This window comes from Globicephala melas, chromosome 1 (genome assembly GCF_963455315.2).
Source record: "Globicephala melas chromosome 1, mGloMel1.2, whole genome shotgun sequence".
Lineage (NCBI taxonomy): Eukaryota > Metazoa > Chordata > Mammalia > Artiodactyla > Delphinidae > Globicephala > Globicephala melas.
This window is the reverse complement of record NC_083314.1, coordinates 18,537,548-18,560,073: the sequence shown is the minus strand read 5'-3', so window position 1 is coordinate 18,560,073 and position 22,526 is coordinate 18,537,548. Positions and strand designations below refer to the sequence as shown.

At 37.1% G+C, this 22,526-nt stretch overlaps 1 protein-coding gene across 6 annotated transcripts in view; it reads right to left on the bottom strand.

The window, feature by feature from the left end:
• Positions 1–22,526, bottom strand: part of MARK1 (microtubule affinity regulating kinase 1) — a 141,325-nt gene that overhangs the window by 17,773 nt on the left and 101,026 nt on the right. For 5 of the 6 annotated variants that reach the window (XM_060298766.1, XM_060298814.1, XM_030868341.2 and 2 more), the window contains exons 7-13: positions 21,551–21,607; positions 16,199–16,435; positions 15,992–16,111; positions 5,835–5,934; positions 4,693–4,805; positions 1,952–2,105; positions 1,454–1,647 (exon numbers count right to left, since the gene is read on the bottom strand). In XM_060298766.1, the coding sequence (XP_060154749.1) occupies positions 1,454–1,647; positions 1,952–2,105; positions 4,693–4,805; positions 5,835–5,934; positions 15,992–16,111; positions 16,199–16,435; positions 21,551–21,607 (975 nt within the window). Of the gene's footprint in view, positions 1–1,453; positions 1,648–1,951; positions 2,106–4,692; positions 4,806–5,834; positions 5,935–15,991; positions 16,112–16,198; positions 16,436–21,550; positions 21,608–22,526 lie in introns of those variants that run through there. The other variant, XM_060298935.1, reaches the window with a different exon arrangement.

Sequence of the window (22,526 nt, the reverse complement as noted above, 5' to 3'; positions counted from 1 at the left end):
TCCTTATATTTCTTGCCCTTAAGTTCCTGAATTTATTTTTGCTTATCACTACAGTTGTCCCTCAGTATCCGCTGGGGATTGGCTCCAGGACCCCCTGCGGATTCCAAGATCTATGGAGGCTCAAGTCCCTTATATAAAGTGGCTGAGTATAGTTGGCCCTCCGTATCCACAGGTCCCGTGTCTTCAGGTTCAACCAAACACGGATGGACAGTGAGAGCCAACTGTACCGATTTCTTACCCTTACCCCTACCTTCCCTTCCAAGGCATATGCTTTTTCCTTTAATTTCTATCTCTATCCTCACTTCCTGGATATTATTCAGAATTTTGGTTCTGAATTTTCATTATTTTTTTTCTTTTTTGTGTATGTTACCACATACATACTTTAATAAGTTAGTTGATTGCTTTCAATTCCCATATATTTTACGGCAAAACTTGACATACCTTTCTCTTACTGTAAGAGTACTTCCTCAAACAGTACAGTGTTTTCAAATGGGTCACTGTATCACAAGAGTTGAGGCACTTTACTCATAAGAATATGCTTATTGTACCTTTATGTTTAAATGACAGTTTGGTTGGGTATAAAATTCTGTGTTCAATGTGCTTTTCTTTTGATACTTTAAAAATATATATATTTTTTATCCATTTATCTTCCTGCATCCATCTTACTGTTGAGAAATCAGATGTCAGTCTGCATCTTGCTCCTTTTAAGGTCACCTGCTGTCTCATTCTGGGACCTTTGAAGTTTTTCCTCTTTGCTTTTGGTATCCATATATCCCACTTTAATGAGCCCAGGAGTAGGTTTTCCTTCTTGCTTCTGTTTTCCCTTTTGAGACCTTTTAATATGAAGTTTTCCATCTTTTTAAATTATTATTACTTCTTCAAATATTTTCTCCCTTTCATTTTGCCCCTTTTCCTTTCTATACTCCTATTTCCTAAATGTCACTAATTCTACTTCTATCCTTTGTATATCTTAGTTTTCTTTTATATTTTCTCTTTATTCTCTGCTGCTGTCTTATAGGGGGACGTGTCAATCTATCTCCCAGCTCCCATTATATAATTTCTATAGTTTGCTGTTTTAAGTGGATAATGGGAGCTAACTCTATAAAGTAATTATTGTTGTAGTCTGCCTTCATTCAACAGTTTATTTGTAAACATAAAATTAAATGCACCAATATACTATCAAGTAAATATTACAAACATGAAAACTGAGGCAGGAAAGTTTAATGTACTGTTTTGTGGTAAGGTTAAATGTTATTTTAAGAATTCACAGTTTTTATTCTTAAACTGCATTTATTAGAAGCTTGGCCCCCTTTGCACGTTCTTTAAGTGTATAATTCACTTTAATATTTTTAAACTTGAAAAGAAAAGATAAAATTTTTTAAAATCTTTAAACAAAAAAATTCTGACAACAAATAACTACAGCATATTGCAATTTGCCAGACTATTTACTCACACTTGGAATAGTTGAAGACTTTTTCCTTTCTGGCCCTACAAGAGGGCTTGTAGTCATCTCACTTTTTGAACCAACTGTTGTGCTGCCAAGTTTACGAGCCACGTCTTTGTCCCACTCCTCTTTCTGTTCACTTTCCACGCTGTTAGCCTGAGGCCTTTTGGTATATGATACGGCAGGGGGAATGGATGGACCAGCTGTAATTTTTTAAAAAGCATAATTAGCTGAAGAGCAACTGACATATTTTCTTCTAACGAACAAAAACTCTATTAAAAATATCTTTATTTGCATACTTTACACTCTGAACGAAGATTAAACTGTTTGATTACAAAAATTAGGTCAGCCCCTGAAAACAAGATTATATTTATCATTCAATAATATAAAGCTGTGATAACTGGGAATGATACAAGAACATAAACAAGTGAACTGTATAATGCTTAACAAAAAATGCAAGTCTGGGCAGACTCAGTCTGTCTTTCCACATATCTGACTTTCCCCCACCATGATCACTAAAGCGTCGTTGCTTCTGATTTGCTGAGATGCTCCGCTGGACCTTCAGGTGAGCAGGGGACTGCAGAGTGCTGTTGTTTAAGTCACTGTTGGGCCGTGACCTCTGACACAAGTTTCCACTGGATAATGATTCACCACCTTCAAACTATAAGAAGAAAGACCACCAGCATTTTAAAATTAAAAAAAGTTCATAGAAACAATATGCACGCTTGATTTTTCTAAGTTATTCCAAGTCGTACATGGAGTAATCAGAACTAAGAAAATTTAAAAGTTTGGATACAGAACTGCAAGTTGGCAAACAGGAAGGGAGGGAACTGGATACAACATCGTTTCACAAATACATGTTATCTTCTGTTATCTTGTACAAACGGCTTTGGGTCCTTCTGGGTCCAAATAATAGGTACCAATTATTGAATGGTTATTATATACTAGCCGCCATGCTGAACTTTTTATATATGTTACTTTGTTTAATCATTACAACAAACCTATGATCTATTAACCTGTACTTTTTAGATGGAAAAACTGAGGTTAAGAGATTCAAGAGACATCTTTGGGATTTGAATTCAGGTATAGTTGAGATTCAAACTTAGGATGAAATCTAAAATTTCAACTTCATACACACACAAACACACACACATTTTTTGTTTTGTTTTGCTTTCTCCACCACATTTACAGAACAAAATTTGGTTTATTGACTCTGATCAAGAAATTGCATCTGCTTAGAGCTAAGCATGGTGTACTGGGGATTGATACACTTTCCCTCTCTCTGTAACAAAGAAGTATTTTGTTGCCAGCAAACTTCTGACTGAATCACTGGCATTCTAATGGGAAATCGAAATTCATATGTAAAGTTGCTAATGATAAAGAGCAGAGAAATACTGATGATGAAAATTTTAATAGATAACAGCTAACACAGAGCACATAGTAGTGTGCCAGGAGCTGTTCTGAGGACTTGAGAAGTATTAATTCCTTTAAACCCTCTCAGTGACCCTAAGAGATAGGTACTATTGTCATCCTCATTTTATAGATCAGGAAACTGAGGCACAGAGAAATTAATTGCCTAAGTCACACAGCTAGTTAGTGGCTGTGCTGGGGTGGGGGAGGGGTGGGAATTCAAACCCAGTGACCCTGGTTCCAAAGTTCAGGCTCTTACTACTTATAGTAGCTTCATTCATTTATATTCAATGCAATTCAAACTTCATTTTAATTCATGCACGGGCTGGGTTGTATGCTTATAAAATTAGTGTTTCCTTTATACTTAAATTAATAGGAAAATTAAAGATCTCAGGAGTGAAATCTAAAATCTAGGTAGAGGCAGTTCAAAGACTTTAGAGATAACCATTTTGACTATTTCCCACTTCTTAAAATTCTCTTGCCTTGGCTTCTTTGATGCCACCTCCCTAGCTATTAGCATCTCTACTGAAGATCCCTCTCCTCCGCTATAGGAGTACCTACCTAGTAGGGTCACTGAGAGGATTAGATGAAGTAATACATGTAAAGTCCTTAAAACAGTTCCTGGCACATTACTGTGTGGCCCTCTGATGATGAATCCCAAATCTGTTCATGCTCTTCAACTCATTCCCTTCAGATCCAGATCTTTATATCCAAATGTCTACTGAACAGCTCCAACCAACAGGAATCTCAAATTCAACCACCCGGAACTGAACAAACCTCCCATCTTCCCACTAAGGTTCACTCTTTTCCTATCTTGGCAAATACATCTTACAAAACCAGTCACCTATGCTAGAAATCTGAGAGTCTCTTATCCTTCATTTCCAACAGGTTATCAAATACTGTTAATTCAACCTCTTACATGTCTTGGCCTGTTGTGGGTGCCTGTCCCCTTATGTCCCTGAGTATCCTGTACATCCCCCTAATCAGAGCACGTTCCACACTGTACCATACTGTGGACCGATTCTCTCCCCTCTAGACTGACGGCTCCTTGAGAGCAGAGACCTTCCAACCTTTCTATTCCAGTACTTAGCATAGTTTCCGGTACAGAGTAGGTTCAATAAATGTCAGCTGAATGTACTGATTCACTAATAGTTACTATCTAATTATAAATAATTTCATCCTACTCTACAAAATGCCTCCCACAGATGTCTAATTTTCAACCAACTGTCAAAGCTCTGGGCTGTTTTTGACTCTCAATTTATACCTTTATATTTTGCTGTCCCAAAGGATCATCAAAGGTTCAATCACAATTGGCAGAGAGTGACTTCCTTGCTCTCTCTCCCTATTATAGACCTCAACTGGCCTTGAGAATTTCCAACTGAATGTATCAAAACACTTGACACTCTACAAGGCAAAATATATCACCAAAAAACCTTTTCCTGGGTTCCCACCTATACATTTTGTTTTCAATGCTGTCACCTCCTTTTGTTTCAGTTGCTGTCTTTTTCTGCCCACCCAAAATAACCGTGTTACCTCTGGCAGGGCTGTTGCACTTGGGCTGCCAGAGACATTCTCAAAGACGTGACTGTGAACAGGGCCTCTCAGAGCTAAGTAAGGCACTATGCCTGCTCTTTCAAAACAGAATCTCTCAGTATTCGGAAATAAGGTGAGTTCACAACTCAGCAACTTGGATTTTGACTTCTGATAAATAAGAATGTTAGGGTCTTTGTATTATTTTTGATACAACCTAAAATATATTTGCCAACATTATATCTATACTTAGCTGTGACTTAGCTCAAGAAATAATTCACATTAATCTGAAAAGGTGAAAAACTTACTTCAGGTGGTTTTCTACCTAGAAGAATATAAGTGGCCATGACTTCATCATATTTCTGATTTATTAAGGCATCATTTATCTCATCTCGGGCAAAACCCATGGTGACCATGATGTCTAGAAATAAAAAACAACAAAATTCAAATTTTCTGAAAATGGGTTTATTTTAGTAAAGAAACCAACAAAAATGGGCAAGTTTGCCCACATCGGATATGAAAACTAAATTCTGAACATTTAAAGTGTAACTTTAATTGTAAAACTTCTGGATTACTAATATACAGACACCGTGTAGTTACAGATACTGTACATCCCCAATTTTTCATGCAGAAATGATCTACACTGTGGGTTAATATATTCACAGGCTACTCCATTTCTCATTGCCCAGCACATCCTTGAGCTGAGCTCCTTTATCCAGCTCCACGTAGCACCTGTCTCTCTGTGACACACACAGAACACCTTCTCTCTCTCTCGACACACCCTCAGCCACTCAGGGAGTGGTTTCTCTCATCTCTTAACAATTTCTGCTTTACTCTTTGGAAGGCTTGAATCCCACAGTTCTTTCTGATCAGATTCCTAACACCCTACAACGCCCCTCCTCAGCCATTCTGCCTTCAAGCCAGACAGGAGATGACTCAACTGTGAGTTGCTGATGGCTCTGGGAATGAAGAGAGGGAACCGGTTGGGAGTAGAGCACTGACTGGGTGTGGGAGGATGGACCCTGCTGAGACAGTGGGAAACAAAGGGGGAGCCAAAGTGTTCCTCCCTCTAACTCAGGGCCTCTACGCTTTTGGTTAAAATACATGCTATGTTTCGCTGATATTTATCAGTCGGATCAGTGCTGATTCTTAAATCAGTCATTCCTCCCGTTAGGAATTGCTGAAAGAAAAGAATGAGGTTTATATACGTTATCTTAATTTTTATATCACTGTTGCCAACAACTGGTTTAGATTATAATATATGAGAACAAAATAAGGAACTTGAATTTTGCAACGTTTAGTGTATATCTGGAGAAAGAAAAGATGATAAAGCAAGTATTTTTCAAATAAAAATTGCTTCCCATTTACATTTTAAACACGATTTTGGGAGACTAAAGGACTCTCACTTTTAGCCTAGGGACCACCCCTCTCACAGTACTTAAATACTTACCTATTCTTTTTGCGTCATTGAAATCTGGTTCAGGCTCAGCATATGGCTTTAGTTCTTCTTCTTCATGACCAACATTCATCCATCGATCTTTCATTATTTGCTAGGAAATAAACTCTACATTATGTTTGGCCAATCAGAACATTCGACCACTTATATTAGCTCATTTTTAGTAAATGTGAAACTTATTGGTTCAGTCAACAAGAATCGTGATGTTTTCAAACTAAAGTTACTGTTTCTAGCTTGATTAGCAGGTCAACAGGAGGTGTAAGATTTTGGGACATACTTATATATCTTATGACAACTCTAAGCATCACCCCACACACCACCAAATGAACTGCTTCAAAATATACTGCCTGCTGTCTATGCTCCTCTAAAAGGAATATTTTCACATTTGAAAATTTTAATATAAAAGCCCACTGATTTTAACCTCTGCTTCATTTTTACATTTGAGATTAATGAAGAGATTTTTTTTCCTGGTCTTCTACCAAATATATACCTGTAATTTAAAAATCATCACTTACTAAAACATTAGGAAAGAAGAGATCATGGGAAATGGAAATCAGAGTCAGTAATGACAATATAGCTCAGAGAATATGGGAAGAGAGAACAATCAAGATTTAAGCCTGGAATTAGGAATTAGTAAGAATCAGGGTGAAAACAGACGTTGGTGTGCATTACCAGAGTCCAATTTAAGCTGAGACTGTGAAACAACAGTCAATCCGGGGCTGTTAAAAGGCAACCCAGAGGGCGCAGCCTATGGAATGAGGAAATTACTGGCAAACCATATATCAGATAAGGGGTTAATATCCAGAATCTATAAAGAACTCCTACAACTCAGTAACAACAAAAAACTGCCCAATTAAAAAAATGGGCAAAGAACTTGAATAGATATTTCTCCAAAGGATATATACAAATAGCCAACAAGCATATAAGATGCTCAACATCACTAATCATCAGGAAAATCAAAACCACAATGAGATATCACTTTGTATCTGTCAGGATGGCCAGTGTTGAAAAAAACGAAAATAACAAGTGTTGGTGAGAATGCGAAGAAACTGGAACCCTTGTGCGCTGTTGATGTGACTGTAAAATGGCGTTGCTGCTGTGGTGAACAGTAAGGAGGTTCCTCAATAAGCTAAAAATGGAACTATTATATGATTCAGCAACCCCACTTCTGGGTACCTATCCAAAAGAACGGGAAACAGGATCCTGAGGAGATATTTCATACCCATGTTCAATGCAGTGTTATTCAAAATAGCCAAGATGCAGAAACAATCTAAATGTCTGATGGATAGCCCCATACTTACTTCTTATAACCACTTTGAGCAATGGTAATTTAGGTACATTATCCAACTAATTTAAATAAAAGTAGACTCACTACAAATTTAAAAAATAACAATGCTATCACCAAGTCTTTAGTGATCATTCATCAATAAAGTAAAAGTGAGGCTTCCCTGGTGGCGCAGTGGTTGAGAGTCCGCCTGCCGATGCAGGGGACGCGGGTTCGTGCCCCGGTCTGGGAGGATCCCACATGCCGCGGAGCAGCCGGGCCCGTGAGCCATGGCCGCTGAGCCTGCGCGTCCGGAGCCTGTGCTCCGCAACGGGAGAGGCCACAACAGTGAGAGGCCCGTGTACCGCAAAAAAAATAATAATAATAAAAATAAATAAATAAAGTAAAAGTGTCAGGGAGGGTGCACATCAGGAGAAAATAAATTTTGCAAAGCAGAGCTGTAAATTCCTGCCACATGATTTTCCAAAATATCAAAGTCCTTCCTGTTCCTCATCTGCCTCCTCCCAAATAGTATGTCTGGCAGAAGCCTAGACAGTAATCAGGCAGCAGCATCTGCAGAAGGAAAATTCTGTTGCTGGCAGAATTTCTTAGGTTGCATGGTGAATGCATAAAAATCCTCAAAGAATATGATGAACCACTTAGGACAGCTACACAGTACAGTCAGCCCTCCGTATCTGTGGGTTTAGCATCCTCAGATTCAACCAACGATAGATAGAAACTATTCAGAAAAAAAAAATTCCGGAAAGGCCCCAAAAGCAAAACTTGAATTTGTGACATACCAGCAACAATTTACATAGCACTTACACTGTATTAGGTGTCATAATAATCTACAGATGATTTAAAGTATGTGGGAAATTGTGCACAGGTTATATGCAAATACTACACACCATTTTATAGACGGGACTTGAACATCCACGGAGGTTCCTGGAACCAGTCCCTGTAATCCAGCCCATCTAGTCCTTGACAACTTTACTCACTTCTGCAGCTGGACTGCACAAATATATGGAGGTGGCAGCTCAGAGAGTGCTTAAAAATGGAAGTCTTGAAAAATGTTTAAAACAAATCTATAACATAACACATTATAACTTAACTATACTTCAATAAAATAAATTTAAAAAAAAACCCCAAATCTATAACAAACCCCACCTCTCCACACAAACACATCAGTACAAACAACGGGATCTAACTGTCCTTTTATCAACACATTACATTTTTGGGGCAGCTCTCTGAATGTTTGTTATTTTTACGATGAATGAGAATGGGCAAACAAGAAAACTAACAAACATAAGCTAGACATAAATACTTCTGCTTTTTCAAATGAGCTGAAGTTAAGTCCTTAGTGATGTTCTCAAATTTAAGAGCACAATATATATTTTTTAACATCTTTATTGGAGTATAATTGCTTTACAATGGTGTGTTAGTTTCTGCTGTATAACAAAGTGAATCAGCTATACATAGTACACAAATATCCCCATATACCCTCCCTCTTGCATCTCCATCCCACCCTCCCTATCCCACCCCTCTAGGTGGTCACAAAGCACTCAACGGATCTCCCTGTAAGAGCACAATATTAAGAGTCTGAAAATAATAACCAATGGAATGAGATTTATAAATAGTAGAATCCCAAGTAAGTGGAGGTTAGATGCTGGAAGAGTTAAGTAAGAGGTTATCCTGCCAGGAGGAATTGGAAGAGAGGCAAAAGCCTGTGAGTGATCCAGGCAAACGAGCAGGGCATGTGGGGGACGGCACGTCAGTATGACTACACGAGGCGGGTGTCGGAGCAAGAGCAGGGTGGAAAATTAATAGGGACCAAATCACGAAGCTTCCTTTCAATTGGATAAAGGATATCTTTGAAGAGTGTGATTTTGCAAAGTCTCTCCGGCCAGTGTGTGGAGAGTCATTCAACACTGGAGACTCAGAAATCCACTAAGAGGCTTTCGCTGGAATCTAGGAGGGAGAAGATACCAGCCCGCTCTAAGGGCGGGCAGTGGCAATGGGAAGAAAGACATTTTCAGTATCTGGCTGGTAAAAATCAACAAAACTCTGTGATTGGAAGTGAGGGGAGAGATGAAAGAGCTCAGGGAAAATGAAGGTGATGATGAGGCTTCTGGTTTAGACAACTGAGTAGAGTGATACCACTTACTGAGACACCGAACTTGGGAAGAGAGGTCGAATGGACCGGGAAAGATGGAGCTCAGGTTTAGACGAACTGAGTGTGAGGTGCTTCGGCATATCCAAACAGACATGTCCTGCCAACACTTAGTTTATTCTGAAGCCCAGGAGAAATCTGGGCTAGGGATGGAGACTTAGAAAGCAGCCAACAGATGAGGACAGAGTGGTGGGATTCTCCAGAAGAGTGACTCGAGGGAGAACGAATACTAGAGGCTTAAAGAATGCCAGCATTACCAGCATGTAACGGCTGCAAAGAAAAGTAATCCCAAAAGCAAATGGGGGGAGGAAGAATCTGCACAGTGACATGCTAGGCAAGGCGAGAGTTTTTCAAAGAGGAGGCAGCTGTGTCCTGTCAAATAAGGTGATAACTAAAAACGTAATCTGTTGTGTTTACGACAAAGACAGGTGAGTTTACTGAGGGTGGCTTCCGAGTGGTGGAGATGGGAATCAGAAGGTAACGCACAGAGGCAAATGGACAGATGAGAAACTGGTGACTGCCGGTGGAGATACTTTTTAAAAAGTCTGGCCAGAAAGGGAGGAGCAAGAAAGAATACTGGATGGGGACTGTGAGGTTGAAGGATGCCTTTTTAAAAAAACTAGAAGCTCTTTAGGTATGGATAAAGGCTGAGGGAAAGGAGTTAGCAGAGGAGGTTAGGATGGTACAGAAGAGAAAGCTTTACTGAAGGAGTAAGGTACTGAGAAGGCACATCACACGTGCTAAATCCAGCACCGGAATGAATGGGTAAGTCTTGCACAAGAGAAGACACCTCTCCACTGCAACAGGGAACTAAGGAGGTGGGTGGGGTTCAGACAGTACCGTTAAGAGTACGGTGGCAGGAAATGAAGAGTTCATGACTACTGGTTTCTGTTTTCTCAGTGGAGTAGAAGATAAGGACCTTTGCCTGGACTGTTTCCCCCTATTTTTTCCACCTAAGTTCCTTTTTATCTGCCTTATAATGTCCACACAAAATCTGGGCTCATTCTATCACTGTCTTTCATGGTACTCTGATCTTTGTGTACAATTATGCAACCTGTCATTATGTAAATATTTTGTGTTTACCTGTTAATTAGACCATAAACCCAAACAAAGAATGACCTGCATCTGATTTGCTCAGTATTGTATATCAAGCACCTAAACATACCCAGCACTTAAATGCTCAATACATATTTGTAGACTGAAGGAATAAAACCTCTTGTCTGTGTTACTCATCTGTCTTTCCTCTGTGTTCCCATGGAACTCTGTATATTTCCTATTGTGACTGTTATCACATTCTACCTTTTATCACAGCTCCTTCACTATATTTAAAGTCCTTGAGGATAAAGACTGTGCCTTGTACTATCTTTCTCAGCACAAATGCTTGTTTGTTGCTTTTGAACAGGGCAGTGTTTTAAAATAAGCCTGGACAGAAGCCTTGAGTAAAATTAAATGTAGAGAAGAGATTAACAACAAGAAGACAGCTTAGGAAGTTACTAAAATGCCCAGGAGATAGAGAACAGAGAACTGAACTGGACAGGATGAAACAGAAGAGAGAAAACCTGAAGAGGCACAATCTATAGCACCTGATGACAAAATTCGTTGTTTTTTTTTTTTTAACAGCTTTATTGGAGTATAATTGCTTTACAATGGTGTGTTAGTTTCTGCTTTACAACAAAATGAATCAGTTATATATACACATATGTTCCCATATCTCTTCCCTCTTGCATCTCCCTCCCTCCCACCCTCCCTAACAAAATTCGTTTTGAGAATGAGGGAAAGGATGAAATCCAAGAAGTGTCTGAGGATTTTAACTCAGGTGCCGGGAGGAACAGAGTATCCCTAAGTAAAAAATACAAGAGCAATAACAGATTTGATAGTGGAAGACAAATATTAAAAGCAAAATTAAGATAATCCAAATTTTCTGATGCTTCTCAATTAAATGGTGTGTATTTGGTGCTCATTTCACAACCATTATTATCTGTTCACATCAAGGAAAAATATATATATATATGTGGACTAAACCCTGAGGTAATTTGTCTTTTATCTGGGGAAATAAGATTTACTCACCAAACCTGAAAATATTTGAATACACAATGGAATTAACTGTTCAGGATTGTGCTATTAGCAGTGAGTATTAATAAAGACGAAAAAGAGTAACTTGCAGTGTGGGCTGGAGTTTTCAGGGAAGGAATCCCAAGAAGTTAGGAGGTGAACTCACTCTCCAAATATAGGTAATATCTGGACTGGTGAACAAGTGAAGGCAGATGTGAGGGGGGAACGGTGAGGCATCCTCTCCTTTGACTTGGAACAGAGGTAACATGCAATGAAAGAACAGGAGATAAAGTGAGTATCCTCAGATGATGAATTTAAACTTGATCTGATAGGCAATGGAGAAATGCTACCTTTTATTAATGAAGATAAGCAACATTTTAGAAACAGCACCGGGAAAGGAACGATCTGAGGAACACAGAAGGAGCACTGACTCTGCTAGTCTTCACACAAAATCAGATTTGAGGCCAGGCTGATCCCAGGGAAGGTGGAAAATCACAGTGAAAAGAAAAGGCCGCTGGGCGGTGATGAGAGAAAGAACAGTTTCGCTTTCCTGTCTTAACTGTTCTGATCTCTGGGGGTTGCCGAGTCCACATAGCAAAGTTTGTCTCCTTAAAAACTGTTGTGTTTCAAAGCAAAATAAAAATAATCTGAGGAAAAATTTCCTTCAGTAAAAGGAATGGGAGGTAACAGTAGGAAGAAAGAAGATCTGCTTAGGGGAAAAAAGTAGCAGAATTAACTCCACTAGTTCTAAATCTGAAGCTCTTTTAGAGGAGTAAGGCAAAGAGAGCAACAAAATAGGGATAGAGGAAAGGAAAAAGCATGCGGAAGTCCCTGTCTTCAGTGTGTGAACCTCACGCCCACTCAAAATTCCTCCATGGAAATCGCAGGGTTAACATTCAAAGCCAAGGGAGAAGTAAGTGTCCCCAGAAAATGGTGGTGCTGGTGACCGCGGAGTTCACGCAACCCTATTCCTGATGGTTTCAGGCACAGTGTAAACCACTGGCCAACATACTGCACTAGACCAGTTGAACAAACTAGTCCATTTCAAGTTTCATTTGAGATATCTCAACATGAGGAACAAGAGGTCCAACAAGATTCCAAACTTGAAGCAAGTTTACCGTAGCCATCACTGTCACTGAACAGAAATGACTATTTGCTGAAAAGTTCTAACAAAATAATTGATTCAGATGAATTATAAAGAGTTAAACAAATGACCAATGGAAATATACACCCTACACATAGGTCCAACACTAAAAAATTATGGACTTTAGGCTGGCCAGATGAAAATAATTTTTCTTAAATGGTTTCAACCTTTGTAAAGTATACCATATGCTTCTGAATTTGTACTTAGAAATTTTCATTAGAAAAATGGTTATTATTATTATTAATTGTTTTTTGCTTTGCTGTCACTTGAACTGGGCAGACACAAGCAAGATTTTAAAGATTATCTTAGCAGGCTGAAAAAGGTGTTAAAAGTAAAAATAAATACTTTTTGAGGAGGACCAAAGATGAGAGAGAAAGGGCAATAATGAGGAACTTTGCTTTAGGCTCAAATTTTGTATTATTTTGAAAGGTAACACAGTCCATCTTACTTAAGGACTGGAAAAATGAAAGAATATACAAAGAGGGGGTAGCAGGAAAAAATTTCAGTATCTTTCTAAAAAACATCCAGACACACCAATATTCAAATAAATAGGAAAAACCCCAGCATACAACATAAAACACAAATCCTTTGAAAACCATGTGTGATACTGTCCCCCCCATTATGAGTACAATTAGGAAGAGGTGACCGCACTCAGATATACAACCTGAAAAAAATATATTAACTGTTTAGATCTAGAAGCAACTATGGGTCAAGCAAGTAGAATGTGAAATTATTTAAAATAAAGATTCTTTAAATCAAACTTCAATATTAGCAAATTACATAGTGAAGACTAGAGTTTCATCAATAACTCATGATACTCAAGTAACACCGAAAAAAACCATCAAGTTCCATTTCTTAAAATATGAGAATTAACAGGGAAATATTTCATCTCAAAAGGTACAAAGCTGATACAAGTCTATGAAGCTGATTAACCAGACTCCTTTAGACAAGTAGTTTAGGGACACAGAAAGCTTACATATGAAGAAGGACACTTAACCTATTCATTAAAAATATTGAGCATTATCTCTAATGAAAGAAATACAAATTAAAGCGATTATGACAAACTGTATTACTACCATAAAGGCATCAAATACTAGAAACTATTTTTATCCAATACTGAAACAAGCTGTGCAGAATATGTACCTTCAAATGCCTTAGTTAACACACAATCTTTTGGCAATGATACACAGGACCTAGCAGACTGTTTATACCCTTTGACCAAGTAATTACTGTCTGGAGAATTTATCCAAGCATACATCCCAAAGGGAAAAAGTACATCATATTATTTTTAGCAAAAACGATGAGAACAACTCACATGTGGAACAAGCAGAGAATAGTTAAATAAACTTTGATACATAATCCAAGGAGAACAACATAGCTACTGACAGAGAAGGCGGTCACTCTCATGATAAAGCAAAGAGGACATACTAAAAACATTTAAGTTTAAAAAAAAGAATGCAACATGACATGAAAACATTATTACTGAATAAAAATTTATGTTTACACACTGAAGACTGGTGTTTTGAAAATAGCTGCTTTTTATACTTTATGGATTTTTTGGTTGTAAAGTTGATAATAAAGTAGGTATGAAAATAAAAGTGAAGACTAATATAATTTTCGACATCATTGTTATTTCAAGGGGAGTTTCTTAAGATTTGGTATAAAGAAATCTTTATTTTTTTTTTTCCAATGGTGTCAGGTTTCTCTGGAAAACCATTTCTGGGAATTGTGAAGCAGACCAGCCTTTGTATGGTGATATCTGCAATATTACGATAATATTTCCAACGTAGACTCATGGTTCCATGGCTGGAAGACTTAATTTTGACAAGGTGGAACAGGAAGTTCCAGACTATATTCAAATACATCAAGTTGAGCTTCTGATGAGCAAATGTTTTCGTAATAATAACTTGCTTTTACATTCAAGTCAGAGAATTCATACTTTAATCCTTCATATTTTAATGCAAAGGATGAAAGACTTAAATATTTGGCCACTGTAAATTAATCACAGTTAAGACTCGAAGCACATCTTATCAATCGTCCATAGAGATTTGTAAAATCTACTCCCCCCAAATAATTTTTGTTCTTTATGGTCTTTTTGTTCCTCTCATTAGCTGAGCTGATGCCTCAACTCTGGACATTTTGTTAAGTGACATTCAAGTAAACTTGGCTCCAATGATAAAAATGGGTCATAAAGCAGGATCAAGGGAGGCTTATGTTCCTATAAAATTTTAGAACTTGTATGAGTGTCAACAATTATAACTATTTCACACAATTTTCCATTATAATGGTTGAAAGTAAGTTTAGAAGAGCGGTAATATGAAAGTGGGCTTTTTTACTGCACAGATTTCTCTTTTAAAACATTACAACATATCCTTTGACCCCCAAAGAAAAAAACCCACAAAAATCATAGGAAGTAACTAATCACATTTAAACAAACAATTCAGTAAAAAATATCTGATAATTGATCTACTGATATAAAACATTTAAAATAATTTCCCAATGGAAGTCACCATCCCTTAACTTCCATCGAAACATCATATTGTATCTTTTAGTGAAAAGTACTGTGGTAATACAATTACAAAGCCCAAACTAACCTGAGAGCTCTGTACACAGGGATGGCTCACTATAAGGCTGCCTCCTAACCAGCATGGAGTCCGTGCCAGAAGGCCCCCATTGCTACACTAAAAAAGTACAGTTTAAATGAGGTTAATTCTCTGAATTTTCTACCCTATCTATTAAGGCAAATAAATGAAGACAAAGAATACTAGTGAACAATACATGCTGAATCTCTGAAATTATCCTAGTACAGGCTAAAATATTTTTAAAAACAGATGGGAAAAATGCTTAATAAGTTGTTCTGACTGTAGTGTCACAAGGAAAAAAGATTAGACATTTTGGTTATGTGAACCTCTGATGTTACTGGCTGTAACATACTTAGTACTTTTTTAACAGCGTCTGTTATTATAAATAACCTCACATCTGTTGAATGTATGTAGGCAACACAACAGTGTGGTAAGAAATGAAATACCTGTTTCCAATATGTTCTACTTAAATATGGGCAAACTTTCTGTACTGATGTTGAGAGGTTCTATTAAATTTTTTACTATCAGATACAGCCATGAAGTATTCACTGGATTCAAATTTCACTATCTTCTTTTACCCTTGAAATATCTGTACTTACTAAATACAAGGTTTCTATACTGGACCAAGCAATCTGTGACAGAGACTAGGTTTTCCTTCTTCTTCAACTAAGTCAATTTTATCCCTATTTTGATGTTGTTTTCATTTAAGACTTCACTGCAGGACAAAGAAGAAATAAGAGTCTTTAGCCAAACCTACTGCACAACCTTTGAGTAGTGAAAGCATCAGGTGACTTTCTCTAGATCTAAATAAAAGGCAAATGAGATGGTTTGGCAATTTTCCTTGAAAAACGTGGGGAAAAATTATTGAAATAATGCTCTGTAGTTCCTTGAATATTTTAATTGTTAGACTTTAAATATGGAGTCGAAAAAATTACTTACTTCCAAGCTGCCTCTCTTGATTGGATTCAGCACTAATAATTTCTTCAGGAGGTTTTCACAGTCAGTGGACATATAGAAGGGAATACGGTACTTCCCTCGTAAGACTCGCTCCCGCAGTTCCTTACAAAGCAAAAGAAAGCACGTATCACTGGCTTATGAAATCACTGTGCTCGGGGATAGAACATTAATATCAAATTTAGCTGATACCTTTAAATTCTGGCCGTCAAAAGGCAAGGAGCCACTGACTAATGTGTAGAGAATGACGCCGAGACTCCACACGTCCACTTCAGGCCCGTCGTACTTCTTCCCTTGGAAAAGCTCAGGGGCAGCGTAAGGCGGGCTTCCACAAAATGTGTCCAACTTGCTCCCGACTGTAAATTCATTACTAAAACCAAAGTCAGCAATTTTAATATTCATATCAGCATCAAGGAGAAGGTTTTCAGCCTAAGAGGAAAATAATAAAAAGGACAATGTAAAGAGCCTACATAAAATAAAACGTTCATTATAATTGTTTCAGATCTCAAACTTCTATTTCTTGTCTCTCATTTTTAAGTGTAACATCAACTTGAGGAGCCCAGTAGAGTACTTCAATGTGTAACTTCTCAGAATTACATTTATATAAAACTGAATTTTAACACTATATAGGAAGGCTCCATTTATATGCATATATGTAACTGTTTAAGAAAGGTTACTTAAAAACCATTTTCTTCCATAGGTCATTTTAAACCTAATTTTTTTCCTCATGGTAAGAAACATCCTGGAATTGCACCTTAATATGACCTATTCTAAAGAATGTAAGTCAACATAACACTAATCCATCTTGGGCTTCCCACAAGTTTACCCAAATATGCTGTTTAATAGAGTATCACTGGTTAATGCAAGCCTCAAGCATATATTTAAACTAACTCCCAGTCAGGGGTTCTATGACTACTGAATTGATTCCTTGTCCTTTCTTGCAAAATGCATCCTCAACAAAGTTCTTTTCTCAGTAAAAGAAAACAACACAACACAGCCTCCATTGGATCTTATCTGTTTTAAGCCTCCTTTTGCTTTTCTAAAACTAGATTCTCTTCTAGGGGTTTATTATGGTAGAAAGAAGTGATTTCTCCCATGTTTTAAAATGCCGGTTTTCTAAAATCTTCCTAAATCAGAATCATTCAATGAAAAAATTTAAATGTACCTTTTATAAATGCAAGCAATTCAATAAAGGATTTGCTTTTGCACATGTTTTGTTTCAAACTCTGTTACAACTGACAGACTAATGAAGTTATAGCTTAGTTTGTAGATGTGTTTTATCAGGTTACAAAAAGGAGTAAAATTTGACTAAAATGAAAATCAGAGTTCTCTACAGTTTATACCACTGGAGGGTCCAACAGTCAGCAGACCCAAGCACTTTGCCCATCATATGGCTCTTCCCTCGCCTACTTCCTCCCTTTCCTTTTTTAAGGAATACTACCTTGGGATATTTGTTTTCATCTTGTTTCAGAAAATACACATCTAACACCCAAAAATATGCAAAAAATGTGGTATCACTTATTACATAAATATTATGACAGCACACAGATTTGGGAGATTTATATTAGATCTTAACATTATGGACTGTGCGACAAAACCAGGTCACTCTGATGTTCTGATGTAAGGGCCTGGTCACTGTAAATTTCTGAGGCTGTCTTGGAGCAAACTAGACTTTTCCCAGTCTCTCTAAAGATGTCTGGATGGATAGCAAAGTACCCAAGGCTGCCTCAGAAGAGGAGAGAAGGAGAGGGTTTTGAGGTTTCCTCCCAAGAGCATACAGGAAACTCCTGGGTAATGAACATGAATTTTTGCAGATATTTTCCGTATAAGAAATGAGATGACAAACTAGGAGTCAAACACACAGGCAGGGAAATAAATAGCCCTCTTCTTTCTCTTTCTTTGAAGCAGTGATTTCCCTTAAAATAGCTGAGGGAGGAAACAGAAATAGAAATATTTGGAGCAGGAGAAAATCTGTAAGCTCAGAACAATGGAGTCAAAATACAGGATGAGACTTTCAACAACTGTTTAGGACAATGTATTCAAATATAACACAAACTAGTGCTAGTAATTGACAGAGGCAATGGGAAAAGAAGTTGGAAAAAAAAAAGACCTCCTAGGTATGGAACATGCAAGTTAACTTTGGAAAAACAGAGAAAAAGGAAAAAAAAAAAGAAAACTTTCTTAGACAAGGAATCTTCTACCTTCGTTCAAAAAGAAAAAAATCCATTTGGCCCCAACCATTCTTTCTTTTTTTAAATTATTTTATTTTTTTAAATAAAAATTATGTATATTTAAGGTATAACACATGATAATTTGATATACACACAAACAGTGAAATGATTACTTAAGTCAAGCTACATACTTCCTCACAGTTACCTTTTTTTTGTTAAGTGTGATGGGAACACCTGAAATCCCTCTTAGCAAACTTCCAGTATTCAATACAGTATTATTAACTTTTTGGATTAGACATCAAAAGCTCAGGCAACCAAAGCAAAATTAAACAAGTAAGACTACATCAAACTAAAAAGCTTCTGTACAGCAAAGGAAACCATCAACAAAATGAAAAGACAACCTATAGAATGGGAGAAAATACTAGCAAACCACATATCTGATAAGAGGTTAATATTCAAAATATGTAAGGAACTCATGTAACTCAATAACAAAACAACGAACAACCAGATTAAAAAATAGGCAAAACACCTAAACAGACATCTGATTTCATTTCCCCATGAAATGAAACATGGCTCCCATGTTCACTGCCACAAACATTTCCTGACTATCACACATTTCTTATTCCAAAGTATGCTAGTTTATACTAATCATATGCATTCAAGATTCATAAAAACATTTAAAACTTTCCTGATTTCTTTGAACTTTAATGTGAGGATGAGCACTGGCTCTTACATCAGACAAATCTGGATTTGTGCCCTGACCCTGCTTCTGATGGAATGCGGCCTCGGGCATTTTTAATTAGGGACAAAGTTCCTCATTTATGTTATTAAAAGAAGCTAATTAATGCAATCAAATCCTCTAGTCTTTAATGCTAGATAACTTCTCATCCACATTTTCTTCATTTCCTCAGTAAAAATACTGCCTTTTAAGAAAACATTCCTGGGCTTCCCTGGCGGCGCAGTGGTTAAGAATCCACTTGCCAATGCACGGGACATGGGTTTGAGCCCTGGTCTGGGATGATCCCACATGCCGTGGAGCAACTAAGCCCGTGTGCCACAACTACTGAGCCTGCATGCCACAATTACTGGAGGCCACGCACCTAGAGCCTGCGCTCCACAACAAGAGAAGCCACCGCAATGAGAAGCCCACGCACCAAAACGAAGAGTAGCCCCACTCGACGCAACTAAAGAAAGCCTGCGTGCAGCAAGGAAGACCCAATGTAGCCAAAAATAAATAAGTAAATAAATTTATTAAAAAAAAAAAAAAAGAAGACATTCCTATGATTTATGTCAGAGCATGTTTTGCCTATGTTCTCTTCTAGGAGTTTTATGCCTTATATTTAGGTCTTTAAACCATTTTGAGTTTATTTTTGTGAGGGTGTGAGGGAGTGGTCTAATTTCATTGATTTACATGCAGCTGTCAAGCTTTCCCAACACCACTTGCTAAAGAGACTGTCTTTTCTCCACTGTATATTCTTGCCTCCTTTGTCTTTGTCATAGATTAACTGATCGAAGACATGTGGGTTTATTTCTGGGCTCTCTATTCTTTTTTTTTTGGCCACGCACGCAGCTTGTGGGATCTTAGTTCCCCAGCCAGGGATCGAACCCGGGCCCTTGGCAGTGAAGGCGCCGAGTCCTAACCACTGGACCACCAGGGAATTCCCTGGGCTCTCTATTCTGTTCCACTGATCTGTCTGTTTTTACACCAATACTGTTTGATTACTGTAGCTTTGTAGTACTGTCTGAAGTCTGGGAGGGTTACGCCTCCAGCTTTGTTCTTTATCCTCAGGATTGCTTTGGCAATTCTAGGACTTTTGTGGTTCCATATAAATTTTAGGATTATTTGTTCTAGTTCTGTGAAAAATGTCATGGGTATTTTGATAGGGATTACATGAAATTTGTAGATTGCTTTGGGTAGTGTGGCCATTTTAACAATATTAATTCTTCCAATCCAAAAGCATGTGATATCTTTCCATTTCTTTGAATCATCTTCAATTTCCTTTATCAATGTTTTATAGTTTTCAGCATATAGGTCTTTCACCTCCTGGTTAAGTTCATTCCTCAAGGCAAAAGAAATAAAAGAAAAAAATAAACAAATGGCACCTAATCAAACTTTATAAAGTTTTTGCGCAGCAAAGGAAACCATCAACAAAATGAAAAGACAACCAAAGGAATAGGAGAAAATACTTGCAAATGATATGACCAACAAGAGGTTAATATTCAAAATACACAAACAGCTCATACAATTCAATATCAAAAAAAATCAAACAAAAAAATGGGCAGAAGACCTAAATAGTCATCTCTCCAAAGAAGACATACAGATGGCCAACAGGCACATGAAAAGATGCTCAACATCACTAATTATTAGAGAAATGCAAGTCAAAACCACAATGAGGTATCACCTCACATGGGTCAGAATGGCTATCATCAAAAAGTATACAAATATTAAATGCTGGAAAGGGTGTGGAGAAAAGGGAACCCTTGCGCACCGTTGGTGGGAATGTAAGTTGGTGCAGCCACTGTGGAGAAGAATATGGAAATTCCTTAAAAAACTAAAAATAGAGCTACCATATGATCCAACAATCCCACTCCTGGTCATATATCTGGAAAAGACAAAAACTCAATTCAAAAAGATACATGCACCCCAATGTTCATAACAGCACTATTTACAATAGCTATGACATGGAAACAAACCATGTGCCTATCAACAGACGACTGGCTTAAGAAGATGTGGTGTGTGTGTATGTATATACACACAATGGAATATTACTCAGCCATAAAAAAGAATGAAATAATGCCATTTACAGCAACATGGATGGACTAGAGAATATCATACTAAGTGAAGTCAGAAAGAAAAAGAGAAATATTACATAATATCATTTATACGTGCAATCTAAAAAATAATACAAATGAATCTATATACAAAACAGAAACAGACTCACAGACATAGAAAACAAACTTATGGTTACCAAAGGGGAAAGGAAGCAGGGGAGGAATAAATTAGGAGTATGGGATTAATAGATACATACTACTTTACATAAAATAGATAAGCAACAAGGATTTACTGTATGGCACAGGGAACTATATTCAATACCTTGTAATAACCTATAATGGAAAATAACCTGAAATATATATATATAACTGAAACACTTCACTGTATACCTGCAACTAACATACTGTAAACCAACTATACTTCAATTTAAAAAAAAAGAAAGAAAATACTACCTTTTATAAAAAGTTCCTGTGAGAATTAAATAAAAACTAATTTCCTTATACAGTGCCTGGCACAATTAGGCAATCAAAAAGACATCTCTAGTAGTATCACATATCTGTTAATAATTAAGAAATTTTTGTAATAAAACCAATCACTTACCTTAAGATCACGGTGAACAATGCACTTTTGATGACAATACTGTACAGCAGATACAATCTGAAATAAATATTTGGATAAAAGATTCAAAATTATTATGGTAAAAACATCTCAATTTTTCCCCAATTATCATTCCAATTTAGAGAAATTACTAACTTGGATTTTAAAGTTACGTTTAGCAATTTCACTGTTCCTTTATTTCAGAAAACCATACGTATTAAAGTTATGAAATTTTCACTTTTAAATGTGGACAACGTGCAAAAGTAGTATTCTCTTGCTAAAATACACTAAAATATTTGTCAGAGTCCATGAAGACTTTTTTATGGGTTGTTATATTTCTGTTCACATGATACAATGTATACACTTTGTAGTTTTGGTCAAATGGTTTATCCCACTGTTGAAATAAGAATTCTGGCACACATGAATCAGCATTCCAAGATAGCTGGCTCAAGTTCAAAATGCAAAACTGTATTTTAGGAATTATATTAAATGTGTTCAAGGCATGTTTCTTCAGGGAGGTCAACTGACTAAGAATTTATCAACAGGGTTTAGCAATACCTTGTTTTTGTCTCTTCATATAGTATAAAGCAAAGGAAACATTTTTGAGCCTTTAAAGGAAACCTAATTATCAAAAGAAAAGAGGTAAAAATGAAATCTAATCTTAAACTTGCCACTAATTCAGCTGGGCAAAGCGTTCTACCCTTGTAACTAGATTTTGTACACCATCTTAATTTTTAACCATTACATAGGGCTCTTTGGGGATAAGTGCTAAACAGGAAAGCACCCAATGGTTTAAGGGCCGAGGATACCAATGAGAAATAGGTTATAAGCAATTCTATGATAGTTATACGCTTTATTACATAAAATACAGAAAAGGAAACAATCTGATAGCAATGAACTAAGAGTTACTTTGTACATGTAAGTATATCTGATGTATAGGAGGGCCATTTTAATGCACAGCAGAACATTCAATTCTGTG